Source organism: Gossypium arboreum, chromosome 6 (genome assembly GCF_025698485.1).
Source record: "Gossypium arboreum isolate Shixiya-1 chromosome 6, ASM2569848v2, whole genome shotgun sequence".
In the NCBI taxonomy this organism is placed as follows: Eukaryota; Viridiplantae; Streptophyta; class Magnoliopsida; order Malvales; family Malvaceae; genus Gossypium; species Gossypium arboreum.
The window spans coordinates 140,409,532-140,426,580 of NC_069075.1; the positions used below are offsets into that span (position 1 = coordinate 140,409,532).

Below are 17,049 nucleotides of genomic sequence, written 5' to 3' on the forward strand. Positions count from 1 at the left end.
TAATATTTTTACCATATATATTATATAACATATGAGTGTCGGTGACACATTCCAAAATTCCCTAATCCACATAGGAAACATCACTGTAGATCAATAATGCTAGCATTCATTGAAAAGTACAATATATATATTCCCAGTAATCCAAAATTTACTGCTATGGGGTGAAAATTAATGCAACTTTTATCAAAATCTTAGAGGTAATATGGTTGCAGGCGAAAGGGCATGAAATGAACAGAGTGGTGGTGCCTTTTTTTTTTTCAACTGAGAACCTCAGTGAAATCTCCTTTTCTTTATGTCAATGGTGGGGCTCTACTGCCATGCACCAGAAAATTTTAAAAAAAGGGAACTTTTTAACTAAAGTTTGAGCTTTTGCCTCTCAAGGTGTAAATCAAGTTAATGGTAATTGTGCATAAATATAAATTCAAAAGTTTGAAATAACCTAAGTTGAATTTTGTACTAAGAGTTTAATCAGATTAAAGACTATACCAGTCATTTATATTAAAAATTTTATTTATTTCTATTATTAAAAACTGGTGTAGCTGGTAAAATAAACTTGTACTCCATGTTGACATATATGAACTAATTTTTAACAGTAAAAGTGAATGAATTTTTAATAGGATCAATTTGCTTTTTAGTCTGATGTACAATGATTAATTTGCTCATATTTTAGTAAAGGAGACAAAATAAAATCTAACTGTTAGTACAGTTGTCTTCATAATTCTTTTACCAGTGACATAACATATCATGATGAGTTTAAAGATTATACAGAATTTTGGTGGGAAATTTGATTGCTTGATTGGGAAGTGTTAGCTAAAGTTGAGTATCCGATCAAATCGAGTTAAAAAATTTCAAGTTAGTTGAGTTGATGGATCCTATTTTATCATCTTAACTCGATTTGAATTTTTCTCTAATTGAGTTGAGTGAAATAGATTCAAGCCAAGTTGAAGAAATTTTTTTCGAGTTAAATTTTAAAAAATGGACCGACCATATTGGAATCTTGTTGACAATATGATTAAATTCCAAGTTAAAGAATATAAATATCATGTATATTTAAAAACTCTTTTAAAACAAGGTAAGACCAAAAAAAAGAAGATAATTTGTGTGATAAACTTGATTTGATAATTTATTTGTTTAAGGCCTCAAATTTATTATTTTAAATTTTTTAAAAAATTATAATTTAGCATTTATATATTTAGTATTTTTTTAAAATTTTTTAATACATTTTTATAACTACCAGACACCCATGGGGTATTTATATAAATTTATTATTCAAGTTAATCGTATTTTTCGAGCTATAAAATTTAACTCAATTTTAACTAAAAAAGTTAATTACTTATTGAGTTAGATTCTTAAAGGCCGAATAACTTTCCTACAATGGTGACTGATCAATTACGGATATATGGCCAATTCTCTCTCAATAGTCTCGGTGCTACTTTATAATTGTCCCTTCGTATAATTTGAACAACTTAATTAATTTGAAATTCAAAAAAAAGGTCGCAATCAAAAATGTGGAAACATGTGTTTTTTTTATTTTTATGAATGACAAATTTCTCATCACAACATCAAGTTACAGTTTAGGTATTGTCACCAGTCATCTCTGATATGAAAAAAAAAAAAAAAGCCAGGAAAAGTGTGTAAAAAATGGATTTGAATGAGTTAATGCAAAGTTCCCATCCAATATTTACCAATTCTCATCCATGGACTAAATGAGTAATGAATGAAAATGATGAGTCGTTTTTTACAAAAAAAAAAAAAAAAAAAAGAAAAAACAAAAGAATGAACATGATAAGTCCTTCACTAGTCTCTATACAGATCTTTTTTAAGGACCATGTTAAAATGCTGCATTTTCTTTTTGGCAATTTTTGCATTTATATTTTACAAGAAATATATATATATATATATATATTTGCATTACAGTGATAATATACAACAATGAAAATTCAACTATTAATAAGAAAAGCATGATCCATGGTGGTCGGTTTCGCATTAATTCCCATTGTAATAGTTGGGGTGTACCATTTTAATGTTAAACTGTAACAAGTAATATTCTTTTCTGCATTAATGAAAATTTTGGTCTGTATTGGCCGCATCAGTTCATTCTAGTTAATTTTTATTACTCTGATTAAAATATGATACGTCGATCGATGCATGAATAATATTAAAAAATATAGAAAAAATTAATTGTTTATTGTTATGCTGAAGATTTAATTGGAACAAAGACCATTAAAAAAAAGGCTACACCGAAATAAAAAGTTTAATTTTATGTAAAGTATACAAATTAAGATATAATAAAAAAACTACTCACCCGATTATCAAGGAAAATTTTTTCATTTCCCTTCCGCTTTTTAGTCAAAAAAGAGAAAGGAGCTACTAGAACATACTAGTTCCAGTTGAAAAACAGTGCGCCCACTGGTACTAATTACCTTGCTATGATCGCTACCATTTATTCAAGGTTTATTAAGAAATTGGACTCTAAATTATGTTCTAATTTAAGGTGATTTTGGATGGATGATTGATACAGCTCGTTTAACTTACTTTTTGTCTTGCACTACAGTATCTAATTTCACTACTATTGCTTTTTTTACACTAACCACAATTAAATGCACCATCCATCCAAACCCATCCTTAATTTAATTGGCATCAACATAGTTGTCCGAGGACATAGGTTTGAGTGCGCTGAAGCGCATTATCCTCTTATTAGAACAAAGACTAATATTCATGATGCTACACTTATACGAAATGAAGTAAATAAATAAATAAATAACAAAAAAACCTTTTTCAGATTAAATGAAAGATAAAGGTTAAATTCTGCTATTAGTCCTTATACTTTACAAAAGTTGTGGACTTAACCCATGTACTTTAATTTGATCAATTTTAGTTCTTACCCTTTTCGAATTAGTTAAATTTAGTTATTGTATTTTTCAAATTTTAAAATTTTAGTCCTAACCCAAAATAGTAGTACTTAAATCCGTTTGATTAAACTAAATTACTAGTCCTGTACTATGTATATAATTGTAGATTTAGTCAATATTCTCCAATCACATCATTCTAAGTCCTCTAAACTTTTCAAAATTTGAAATTTTAGACTTAATGCAATAGTATTTCGGGTAATTTGTGGAAATAACAAACTGAAATAGTGTTGCACATAAAATAATATGTCTGACGCATCAGTAAATAACATAACTTAATGAATTTAAAGACAAGCATATGATCATTAGGCTTCAACCCGATTATTCTATTCCACCTCTTAGAACAAAAAGAACTTAAATCAAGGAGAGAATTGAAATTTCAAAAAATTGAAAAGCACAGGATTAAAAAAATATCAAATTAAATCCACAATATTAGTAAAGTTCAAGGACTAATAGAAAAATATAACCAAAAATAAATGATGAAGGGTCGTTAGGGATTTATCCCTTCGAGGCAACCCTGTCTGAAAAAAAAATCTGCAGCAAAAACAGGTTCTCAGCTTTCTCTACTGATGTTTTACAGACAGGAAAAAAAAAATTCTTGTAACAGACGAAATCACCCATGTCGTCATTTGCCATTATTAATGAAAGAAAATTTTAACTGTAACAAAAGAAAAATACTGTGCATTGTTGAAAAACACATATGGCTACCATGCTAGAGAAAATCCAAGTTAAAAAAAACGACAAAAAGTACTAATTTTTATCCACAAAAAAACAAAACAAAAACTGGGTTTTAATTACTTGAATATGAAGAAATTAATTCAAGGATTGAAAATCATGTTCCCACATTTACATTTCCAACACATTGGTTTATAGTTTGACATATCATTGCCTTTAGAATAAGCAATTGGAAATATTACAATAGCTGTGTTTTGTACTGATCGTGTTGTGATTGGAACTTGAATTGCTTCACATTGTGGACATGAACTGCATCTTTTTTGACACTTTGGTGGTCTTGATCCTATTAGATTCCTCATCATTAATGCCTTGTCTTGTTCATTCCCTATCTGTTTTAGAAAATTTCTGTCATTTCTGTTTGGATACCGAGAAAATAAAAAAAGAAAGAAAAGAAAAAGAACTGAGTTCATGAATATATACCTCATTAGCAACTTTGATGGAAAGTGATCTTCCTGGAAATGGAGTGAAATATAAAAATTTTAAGACATGAATATAAATTGGGTTTCTTTTTTTCCTTTTTTGAGAATAAAAGGAACAAAGATTTTACCTTGAGCAGCCATGAATGTAGCCATGAGGAACAGCAAGGAAATAATGAAGTGTCTGTGTTTATTACTTGAAGAACTGTTCATTTTGGTCATTAAGAGAGATTTTTAAAGAGGAGAGATATGGGATATTAATGAAGACCTCAAAACAAGGAAATCTAATATAGGTGGCATTGGCAATGGAAACAAACAAAAGAAAAGATGAATCTGTGTAATGCGATATATATATGTCCGAAGGATGGAACGTGGAAGGGCAAAAAGGAGGACTGTAATGAGGGCTAAAAGCAAACTGGAGGGGAGGGGGTGTGGGAGAGGACTTCAACCTCGTTTCATGAGCCACCAAATAAACAAAACTAAGGTGAAAAAAATGAAAATGGCGAGACAAATGAAAATGGTGTAAGTGAAAACAAAAGGGATAATTCAATATTTAGTCTCTGAATTTGATAACTTTTTTAAATTTGGCCTCTGAATTTTTTTGGTTCACAATAGTCTTTAAATTCGGTAATTTTTCTCAATTTTGGTCATTTTTAGTGGTGGATCTCGGGATTAAGTTCTGAAGGTTGATTAAAATTTTCAAAAATTTTAAAAGTTTAATGAGAATTTTTTTTAAAAAAAAATTAGGGGGTTAAATTAAAGTGTTTAAAAATTTTATGAGATTGATGAGAATTTCCAAAAAAGAGAGAGGAGATTTTAATTAAATTTTGCAAAAACGGAATAATGAGATTTTTCAAAAATTTGGAGGGCCAAATTAAAATTTTTAAAAAAATTCAAGGGAGTAAATAAAATTTCCAAATATTTTGGTCTTTAGGCACCATTACCATCCAACCCTAGTTCTTGTAATGATGTGGTACTTCAAAATTGTACCATGTCAAAGTTTAGAAAAAAATTATATTTTTAGGTTGAATATATAATTTAGTATCTGAGTTTGACATTTTTTTTTCTATTATGGTACCTGAGTTTGAAAAATTCACTAGTAACACTAAATTTATTCTATTAACAAAATCATGAAAACTTCAAACCTAATAACATTAGCAATTAACTTTCATCAAATCAATCTTAAAACCCAAATTAAACACCAAAAGATTAACACCATTACCTTTGGGTACTAAAATATATAACTTTTGTCAAATGCAAATATCAAATTTGACTAAAAAATAACGTAGGTACCACATTAAAAAAAGTATCAAACTTAGATACCAAATGATAAATTAAGTCTAATTTTTTGTAATAATGTAAAATAATATTAGAGTGCTACGTTATCACATAAACTAAAATTGGGAAAAGTTATCAATTTTTAGGACTAGTATAAGAAAAGTCATCATGTGGTCCAAAAGAAGTTTAGGGACCAAATTAAAATATATATATCAAAATTAAGGACTAAATGGTATTTTATCCCAAAACAAAAACAGTAACAAGAAATATCCTTTTACAAACCAAATGACAAAAAATAAGGAGTTTTAACCAAATGGGGTTTATGTAATGCAATGTTTTCCCTATTCTTTTCAATCTGCCACGTTTACATTCCAGAAAGCACTTTGGGTTTTTTGGATTCTGATTCAGTTGACAGAGTCGGTGACTCGTGAGTCTTCACCAGTTCCACTCCAACATGCCCAAAGGCAAAACCGCCTCTTCAACCATTAATCCCTACTGAACTAGTTTTAAAATTCGTAACCAGATTTATCTCTTAATAAGCGGATTAGTTATTGAAAAAATAGGGTTATTTGTGGTTGCTTTACACACATTCCTATAAGCAGCAGTAAGGTCGCCCATTGTTCTTGGGACTGAAGCTCCCTGTCTTTAACACAGAAAAAAAACACTATCTGTATGTGTTCTGCAATAATCCTAACTGCTTATGCCTACCAATTACACCACTGTTTTATGAAACCATTTCTTCATCCAAAAACATAAAAACTAATATCCTTTTATGTTTTAGTGTTTTTTCAATGTTGTTACACAATGAGATTCAGCTCCATATTCAGAAATTTTAGGGACTGGTTCTTATGTAGGAGAATATGGGCCAGGTAAAAATATCATGAAAGTTTTGTATTAGAAATCAAATTATATTTTACTTAAATAGATAAATAAATCTTCGTACTTTAGATCAAAGAATAAATTAAAAATTTCATTAATTTTTACTATTGAAATTAATCATTGTACATTAATGTATACTGAATCACGTCACATATCACTATCTAATTATTCTTTTAGCCATGTAAACTTGTAATAATATAAATGGAGAGGCTTACTCTTATTTTGGCCCTTGATTCCACTTTTGATACTTAAGGTAAAATTATTTTTATGTACCTAATTCATGAATGTACATTATAGTATTTATGTATGTTTATAGTTCATACCACAAATTAATTCATTAATTAATGTATAGAAACTATTAATTGTGATGGTAAAAGTATTATTGATACCTTTATATTAAAAAGTTAAATTAAATTTATTTATTTACTAAAAAATAATAAATTAATTTTTGTACGATATATCAAAGAAGAAATTGTTCCTTTATGTTATAAAATTCATCCATCTTTACTGTTAAAAAAACGGGCGTAGCTGACGGAATAACTAGACAAATACACGTGACGTGCCATGTGTACCTTGTGCCAACATACAAAAATAAGTTTTGAACAGTAGAAATAGATAAAATTTTTAACAAAAAAATCAGTTTGCACTTTGATCTACGTTCAAAGATTAATTTATCCATCTTTTTAATAAAAAAGGACAAAATACAATCTGACTTTTAATACAAAAATCTTCAAATAAATTTACGCTAACAAACTCATAACTCAAATAATAACAAGACAAAGCTTATAATTCGGGTTGGAAATTTTTGCCATAAAAAAGTTTTGAGAACAAATTTTCATGCAAACTTTCCATAAATTAAATGTATGGTACGTTCAATATTTTAACCTCAAAAATGTCATTTTTGTAGCTCTTTTTTTTTTTTGAACTCTGAATTCTGATACTGAAACCCTTTTTGATTATTTCTCCATTATTGCATACAGTAACATCAGCATCTATCTACATTATTGATCACCAGCTTTATGGTTTACGTGCATTATACAGCACTCAGACAGCAGTAACAATGGCAGCGAGACCTTGGGCCAAAGTCCAGCCCCCACATAACTATCGTTTACAACACTAGTAGGTATCCTACCCATAAGTCTATCCATAATTGTGTGTCTCTATAAACACACACACATATATATGTACATATATGAGATTCTACCTTCTGCTATGTGTTAATGGCTACTGGCTAGGAGCCTTTTGAATACCATTTAAATTAGAAATTAGATGGATTCATAGAGCAATTAGTGTCGTATAATAAAAGAAAGTCAAAATCACTAAGTCCAAACTTGAATGACGTCTTAGTTTTTATAAGATTAAAGTTTAGTATAAGTCCTTATATCGTTTCAAAAAGTTTATTTTAATTTCTTTATTATTTAAAGGAACATTTTAATCTTTGTACGTTTGTAAAGTTGACATTTTAGTCGCTACATGTTAATTTTGTTATTGATGGAATTGTATGATTTAACGATTATTGACATGATATTAAATCAAATTAAAAAGCTTACTAGTCTTGAAAACAAATGGAATAACATGACTTAATGATGGCTGATGTGAACCAAATTACAAATAACCGCATGTACCAACATGATATACATCCTCATTTCTCTTATGTCGAAGTTTTAGCTCTTCATCACTTTAATTTGTTAATGAATTTTCTATTTTGAGGGGAAAAATGGTAAAAATTCCATAGTAATACTTAGGTTAAAATATGTTGTTAGTACTTAGATAAATTTTGAGATTTAATCATTGTTCTTAAAAAGTTAGAAATTATTTCTTTTTACTTTCTTGATATAATTTGTCAATTTAACATGTTAATTTGGCTAGCCTCATGTGAAAATGCATATAATTGACGAGAAATAAACATGTTATGTTTGGCAAATTTTAATTGAAATTCTTAACGCTGATAACGATAAGCTAATAAAAGAATGAATTTACATTTTAACTCTCATAATAATATATAATTTAATCTCGACCCTTTAAAAAAAAAAATTTGACTTCACCCTTACTTGACTTGTTAGTATTGGAGTATGGCCTTATTTATAAACTAGCACAACGATCCTTTGTATACATTACAAGATTAATACAACTTAGTTTTAGCTGAAAACTATTGAAGTAACTGAAATTTGGTATAAATTTAAGATCAAAACAACAGATACAAGTTAGAATTAGTCGAGACAAACCATATCACAATAAAATATACCAAAATTTTAATTGAAACAGAACTTAAATTATTTGGTATCGATTTAAAACCAAAACAAAAATTATGCAGCTAATTTTGTCTTGTCTTATATAATAAACTTTTCCATCAACAAAAAAAAAAAAAAAAAAAAGGGTTGTTGGCATTGACAACTTGACGTGTGAACAATATCTTCTTCTTCTTCTTGTATTTTAATCTCATTATGATTTGCTTTTTTTAATACAATATTTAAAATTATCCATAGCCTCTCCTCAACACTTAAATAGAAGGATAATGCGCTTCAGCGCACTTAAACTCACGTCTTCTTACACTAACAATAATACCAATATTAATCGAATTAATATCTTTTAAGTCTACGAAATTGGTCGGAAATGAAAAAGCCAATCCTGTCTTATTATAAAAAACTTTTAAAGTCGTTAAAAGGAAGCTGGTGCCGTAATTTAGTAATGCCGATACGTTTTCTTTTTGAGGGTTTATCCGAATTTGGTTAAAAAGCCATTGCAAAGGTCAATTAGACCATCATTCATGGGGATGCTTCTTTGTTCTTTGCCACACGCTATGCCCTAATTTCATTCAATCATCTAATCATTCTTATGAATTATGAGTGCATTTTGAACTTCAAAATCTTCTGATCCAGATTTTAAATTAGTCTTAAAAATAAAAGTATTTGTACCATGTCAATTAAGTCATTCAATCGATTGTGTTAATGTTTGAATGTTTACCACATAAATGACTTTGATTAACATGTTAAAATAAAAAGAATAGTCCTTGATCAATTTTCAAGGCATAAAGATAACTTTAGTCCCTAATGTTTATTCATTTTATCATTTTGGCCCTCAACTTTTAAAATTTAGTCAATTTGCTTACTTTTTGACAGAAAAATTGATTGAACAGTTAAAATTTTAATGGCATTAATGTGACAGTTCACGTGACATTTTATATGTACTTCACTGTTAACATGGATAAATTTTTTAAAAGTTTTTATGAACTTTTTTGGAATTTGTTGATTTTTAAAATATTATTTATTTATTTTGAATTTTTATGAATTATACATACATTACCACATTAATGGCCACATCAATGCCGTTAAAATTTTAACATTTCAATTAGTTTTTCCATCCAAAAACAAGTAATTTAACTAAAATTTAAAAGGTTAAGGGTCAAAATGACCCCCCAAAAAATAAAGGCCAAAAAAAAAAAAAGTAAATGTTAGGGGAGATATTTATCTTTATGCTTTTTTTTTTAACACATTAGTTCAAAATAGACATGTTCAAGGACTGAGTTAATCGTCCAAGCTCGAAAGGTTGATCAAAACTTGTAAGGGTTCAGACAAAAATACTAGGCTTAAGCAAAAAATATTAGGTCTACTTAAAATATAGAATAGGGTTGGGTTTGAAAATTCAAGTCTCCAGCTCAGCCCATTTTCTAATATATCATAGTGAGTTATTTTTATATATTAGTAATTTATAGCACATAAAAATTAAATTTATAATAATAAATAATATTAAAATATAAACAATAAAAAATTTAAATTCAAAAAATTCAAAAAATATAGGCTGGTCTAAAATGGGCTTGACTTATCTATTTATAATTATGGGTGGGCTTGAATAAAATTTTAAGCATATATCTCGAGTTGGGTTAGTCTTGGATAAGTATAAAATATATTAATATCATATTTAAACCTAACCCAACCCGACTTATGAACACCTCTAAATCAAATATATCTCATTCACATTGTAAGACCCAAATTTTGCCCGGGACCCAATAAAACCAAACCCGAATTAAACCTAGCCTATTATCCAGTTACAAGCCCAAACCCAATTTTGGCCCAACCTAATCCCAACCCAAACACAAAAAAAATAAATAAATAAATAAATAAAAACCTTGGCCACCTACTCCACCACCTTGGCCACCAACTCCACCACCCTTGGCCACCTAAACCACCCCAACCACTCCACTTGTAAAATTTGGCTATAAAAGCCATTCAAGACTTTGATTTTATAGGGGTTTTGTTTTTTGGAGAAGGATTGTTCTTTGTTTTGGAGGAGGTTTTTTGTTTTTGGAGATGTTTTTTGTTTTTGGAAAGAAGGTTATTTTGTTTCTTGGAAAGGCTAGTTTTGGAGATTAATCAAAGATCAAAGCAAAAGAGATTTCTTTTGTCTATTCTTATCTTTAGTTCTTTGTTTGTTTATTGTTTTCCTTTCAATTTTATTTTGTTTTTTATCTGAAAGTAAAAATAAAAGTAAGAAGCTTACCCATATTTTCATTACGAGAAAAGGTTTTTTGAGGTCCGTCATTGTGTGCTGGTGGCGATGATGTGCCCGTGGGGGTCCATGACCGAAACAAAGCAGACCAACTACGGATTTAGAAAAGAGGAGAAAGAGAGTTGAGAGCTTGTTTTATTATTTTATTATTTTTACTATTATTTATATTATTATTATTATTTCTCATGTATATATTATTATTTATATTATTATTATATTATATATTATTATTTATATTATTATTATATTATATATGCCTCTCCATATTTATTTATATTATTACTATCATTATTGTTACTTTTATTATTTTTTATTTCTAACTACTATTATTATATATATATGTATTATTGTTTGTATTATTATTATTATTATCACCCTATTGTTATTACTTTACTTTTGTATTCTAATATATTATTAATATTACTCATATTTTCATTATTTTTGCTATCACTATTACTATTATATATTAGTGTATATTTTATGTATATATATATATATATATTTATATTTATATATAGTATTGTTTTTATTACTTTAATTTAATATTTTTATTATATTTGCTTTTTGTATTTCTATATTTATTATTATTATATAGTAGTGTGTATTTCTATTATATACATATATATATATTTATATATAGTATTATTGTTTACTTTACTTTAATATTATTCTTATTATCATTATATCCAACCCAATAATAATTCTTTCATAAAAGTAATATTCCGTATTTGGTAATTCGAGACAATCGTGCCCTAACTTATTGGGTTTCAATTTTTCTCCTTTAACCTAAATAACGGAATACTCTTTTAAATCGCAACATGAGTTTTGAAAAATGCTTATTCTCGGAGATACGAGGTGTTGTGTCCTAACTTACTGGGTATGGCATTTTGTTACGTCGAAATAAGATTTTTGCAAGTAAAGGCAATATTCGGTGTTTGGGAATTCGAGGAAACGTGCCTTAACTTACTGGGTTTCGATTTTCCTCGTTCACCTTAACTAACTGAATAACCTTTTGAAATACACGAATTTTTATATAAAAGGCAAGCTCGTTCTCGAAAATTCAAGATGTCATGTCCTAACTTACTGGATGTGACATTTTATATTGTGAGACGAGAAGGTCCTTAACATTTGAGCATTTTCTTTACATAGAGAGATCGTATTTTAAATTCTTTCAAGTTTTCAAATTTTCGACACTAAGACACTAATTAATCAACTAGGTACCAATTTTGGGCGTGTCGAGGGTGCTAATCCTTCCTCGTATGCGTAACCGACTCGAACTCATTTTCTGATTTTCGTAGACCAAAAATTATCGTTTTAGTAAATCTTAACTTTTATTAAAATGATTAACTTAAGGTGATCCGATCACACCTAAAAAGATTGGTGGCGACTCCTGTTTTCATTTTTTTTCTCCAAGTCGATACCCGTTTTTTTCAAAAAATGGTTACGACGACTTGGCGACTCAATCGGGAGTTTTATAAGAGAGTCAAGCCACAAGTTGATTAACTTTTGTCTTTTTTCGAAATTTGAGAATTTGGTTTTGATATACGATCACTTCATTGCGTTTCACCCGTTTTTCGTACTGTTTTCATCATTTTATTCCTATTTTCTTTAATCGTTTCAAGTTTTTATGCATATATCTTCTCGCATTGCATTGCATGACCGTTGTGGTCACACCCTTAAGTGGGAGTGAAAAACTACGCCTTCGTGAGGTTTTTACCTCCGTGCAGGATAGTGGATCACTTTCGGAATACATCCGTACCTATGGTTTCGTGAGATTTTCATCTCCGTGTAGCCATAGGGAAATGTATTCTCCTGAATTGAACTCGATTCAAATGAGCCTATAATGGGTGAGGATCGAGGAATCTGCTGGTTCAGGTACCCTTACTCTAGAACCAAACCACATATAGAGAGACCTAGGAGCCCACTCTAAGAAGAGCCACTCCGAACCCCTAGTGGTCACCCGAATTGCTTTATTTGTTATTTATTTATCCTATACTAACGTGTTTTATTTTTGTTTTGTTTATAATTGCATTACATTACATCATCCTAAGAAGGAGGTGTTGATTCATATTTGATTGCTAAATAGAACAGTTTGTCATAAGAAAACGAATTTTTTGATAAAGTGGATTATAATACGGCTGTCTAAATATGATCCAAGTGAACACATGAAAGAAGACTGATAGCTCGTGAAGAAATACAAGACTTCGCTTCATTGCCTGAAGACAGAAACTGACAAAAATTATTCGAGAGCCGTCACATCTTGACCTTCTTAAAGGAGTTGACAAGTACCACAGTAATAAGTGAGCAACGAGTCGCAGCCTGGATCGAGTAAAAAAGGAGTTAATATAAACATCTCTTGGAGAATTCGTCAGACTCGACCACAAGATCCGGATATGAAGAGGAAGATAGGTGTCTTCACTTGGAATACAAGAGAAAAGCCGTATATGTAGTCCGTTTTATGTAAAAGAATTTGCTTTCTAGAAAAGTTGTTCTAATGAAATTAAATTTAAAATCAATGCCTTCCTTTTTTTTGCGTTCATGCATTTGCATTACATTACATCAAAGAAAAGAATGTGTTGATTCGAAATTCAATTCCTAAATAGAATAGTTTGTCATAAGGAAACGAATTTCTTGATAAAGTAGATTATAGTGCGATCGCCTGAATATAGTCCAAGTAAACACGATGAGAGAAAGCTGGTAGTTCACGGAGGAATACATGATGTAATTGCCAGAGATTCAAGCCAACAAAGACATGACGAGAGAAAGCTGGAAGTCCATGAAGGAATACATGACTTGATTTAATTGCCAACGAAGATTATTCAAAAGCCGACACTTTTGATGAGTATCATGGAGATAAGTGAGCAAGAGATCGAGGCTCAGATTAAGCAGTAAGGAACTAGTAAAGGCATCTTTTAGAGAATTTACAGGATTCGACCATGAAGAAAAGATCAGCGTTTACTTGGGATATGAAGGGCAATACCGCATATGTAATCTATTTTCATGTAAAGAAATATGTTTTCTAGAAAAGTTATTCTAATGGAATTGAATTCAAGATCAACATCTTCCTTTCTTTTGTATTCATTCCATACATTTGCATTACATTGCAACATTTGCATTAAACTTTCACTAAAGAACCCTGATTAAACAAAATTATTTCAGTTAATCTAGAAACCAACGAGAATCAAGCAACCGAACACAGCCACTATACCCGCCGTAAAACCAAAGCAATGGACCAGAGATTAGAAAGGATAGAACAAATGCAAAGGGAGATGCAAGAACAATTACAAGAGCAGATGCAAGAGCAACTGGCTAAGATATAGCAAGATATGAGGGACCATATGTTAGAGTCCCAGAAAAGCATGATGGATCAATTAACTCGTCTATTGGCTGGCGGATTAGAAAAGGGGAAAAGCCCTTTGATCAATGCGGGAGAAGATAATGAAGATCCTACCTACCCTCCGGGTTTTACCCCATCTCATGTGCCCCTGCAAACCGAGGCACCTCCTAGAAGGCCATCTGTCACAGTGAGGCCTCAACATGGGCCAGTGGATGCTGGAATCCCCATAAATTTCCCATCTGGGTTGGGAAATAATTTGGGTGATAGCTCAGTCAACCCTATTACTCCTGATCTGGATTTAATAGAGAAGGAAAGAATGGCCACTGAATCCTCGAAACAATTGGAAGATCGTTGCAGGTGGTCAGAGGAGAAGTTTAGGGTTTTAGAAGGCGCTGGCAATCATCAGGGGATCGATGCCAAAGACTTAAGTTTGGTTCCAGATTTGGTGCTTCCTCATAAATTTAAGATGCCAGAGTTTGAAAAGTACAACGGGACTACTTGCCCAGAGGCGCACATAACAATGTTTTGTAGAAGGATGACTGGCTATGTGAACAACGATCAACTATTGATCCATTATTTTCAAGACAGCCTAATGGGAGCAGCGGCTAGGTGGTACAATCAGTTGAGCCGTGCAAAGATCGGTTCATGAAGAGATCTTGCACAGGCTTTCATGCAACAGTATAACCATGTGACTGATATGATGCCATATAGGATCACACTACAAAACATGGAAAAGAAGCCGAATGAGAGTTTCAGGCAGTATGCACAACGGTGGAGGGAAATAGCAATGCAAGTCCAGCCACCTCTTTTGGAGAAGGAAACGACCATGCTCTTAATTAATACTTTGAAGGCCCCATTCATCACCCCATATGATTGGGAATACTACCAAAAGTTTTTCTAATATGGTAATGGCAGGCGAGATGATTGAGAATGCCATAAGAGGTGGCAAGATTGAAGTTGGAGAAACTACCAAGAGGTCAGTTTCAAAGAAAAAGGAGAATGAAGTGAACAGTATGAGCTCATACAATAGAGATCACTCAAGGTTAATAACTGTCAATCAACCAAATGTGACTACGAGGGGGCAACAAGGTTCGACAAAGTAGGAATCAAGTGTAAGGCAAAATTTTGAAAAGCTCCAATTTACGCCAATCCCAATGTCATATAAGGAGTTATATCAAAGTTTATTTGATTCACACGTGGTGTCCCCATATTATATAAAGTCAATGCAACCCCATACCCCAAATGGTATGATTCAAACGCTCAATGTGATTATCATGCGGGAGTATCGGGCATTCAATAGAAAATCAGATCGCCTTCAAGAAGACGGTTGAAAGACTCCTCGAGATGGGGATTGTGAAGTTTGATGACACCCCTGGTACAAAGAGTCCGTTACCAAATCACGATGATAAGAGCAAATGATTAAAGGACTCTGTCAAAGATGGAAAAAATAAGAAGAGGATTAGTAGCATCGGATCCTGAGTAGAGAAACTTGTGAGGCATTCGCCCTTACAAACCTGGAAATGTTTTGAATGATTAGTCTGTAGAGGAACCTCTTGTAGTTTTTAGAGCTAATCTAGAGTAATATTCAAAACACGATTGTTGCTTTAAGCCTGGAAGCAATTAAACCCCTTTTGTGAAATAGGCTTGTATCCTAAGTCTTTATTTCAATAAAATGCATCTTTTTGAGCAAATATTCTTTGATTTCATCTCATACGGTACAAATAATTGTTCTTAGATTCTTTTGTTCTTTGGAATTTATTTCAAATATTCATTTATTCTTCATTCATGATCATACCATACAAATAATCATCCTTAGAATCATTTATTTCTTTGGAATCTGCCTTCAGCGGGTCCTCAGATATCAATGATGTGAGTAACGTTGTCATTGACTCCGAGTCTCCTTTTGAGCGAAATATGAGCCTAAAGGGATCTCAACACTCTGAAGATGATAGAGATGTAGACTACTCTCTAATTTGTTAGGGATGGTAGAGTAAGATGAAAACAGATCCTCTCTTACAAAAAGACAGTAGACAGTAGGCCTATGACAAGAGAAAGATGCAAACATCGGAATCTGCATTACCACAAAGGCAAAGCGAGACGTCATTGAGTCACTTCCTAGAATTTAAAGATTTTTTGCATTATTATATCAAGATATGCCCGCTACTAAGACAGGGAGGATGTTGCGAGGTTTTGAATGACATATGCTAATGGTTTTACGATGGCGGGCTAATCATGAGATTTGGGTTCTTTGGCCCACCATAGAAAGGATTGCATCAGTATCTTGTAAATGCCAAATTTATAGAGAAAATTCATGTGCCCCTTCATGTGGGGCATGGAGGTTATGGGCCAATCTCTTTGAAAGCTTCTAACCAATACCGATTCGCCTTTGGGGTCATCGTTTACCCCGAGAAAAGGATAAAAGTTGTTTCATATGCCAATGTCACTAGGTCGACAGTCATCAAATTTCAAAAAAAGGGGTGCCAATAAAGAGTGCCAGAAAATCATGTCTAACACAGCTGTACAATGTCAAAAGGTCACAGTCTGTTTAAAGATTAGGAGTTATATGGCAAAGGCAAAGGCAAAGACAAAGGCAAAGGCAAAGGCAAAAAAAAAAAACACAAAAACACGAAAACACAAAAAAAAACAAAAATTTCTAACAAAAAAGAAGCGGAAAAAAGAGAGGCCAGGGCGAAACCCCGCAAATGGAGCCTTAAGACTAAAAGGGATTCGAGTTGAAAACCCGAAAATGGCAGCTCAAATTTGGATCAAAGTAGGGCATACATTAGTCTTGCTATGCCTGAATTAATAATGAAGAAGTATGCTACGTCTTGGGGCATCGAAAAAGTACTCCGGATCCCCTAAACACATATTAAACTCAGAAAGGTCCTCAAAAAGTTGGTACAGAAAAGCTCAGGCTGCGATATCTGGGGCATCTAGCTTCCATTTTGCCCATTTTGAATTTGTTATCTTTGATTCTTCTCAAGATATG

At 31.3% G+C, this 17,049-nt stretch overlaps 1 protein-coding gene and 1 long non-coding RNA gene across 2 annotated transcripts in view; one reads left to right on the plus strand and one right to left on the minus strand.

Annotated features, from left to right (window-relative positions):
* The window catches only part of LOC128293851 (uncharacterized), a 100,014-nt gene that overhangs the window by 79,144 nt on the left and 3,821 nt on the right, over window positions 1-17,049 (plus strand). The gene's annotated exons all lie outside the window — the stretch shown is intronic.
* Window positions 3,698-4,540, minus strand: LOC108485827 (EPIDERMAL PATTERNING FACTOR-like protein 2). The gene is made up of 3 exons (XM_017789676.2): window positions 4,192-4,540; window positions 4,065-4,096; window positions 3,698-3,973 (listed from the first exon to the last, which is right to left on the minus strand). Exons 1-3 carry the CDS (start codon window positions 4,280-4,282, stop codon window positions 3,728-3,730), a joined length of 369 nt encoding a protein of 122 aa, XP_017645165.1. The 5' UTR covers window positions 4,283-4,540; the 3' UTR covers window positions 3,698-3,727.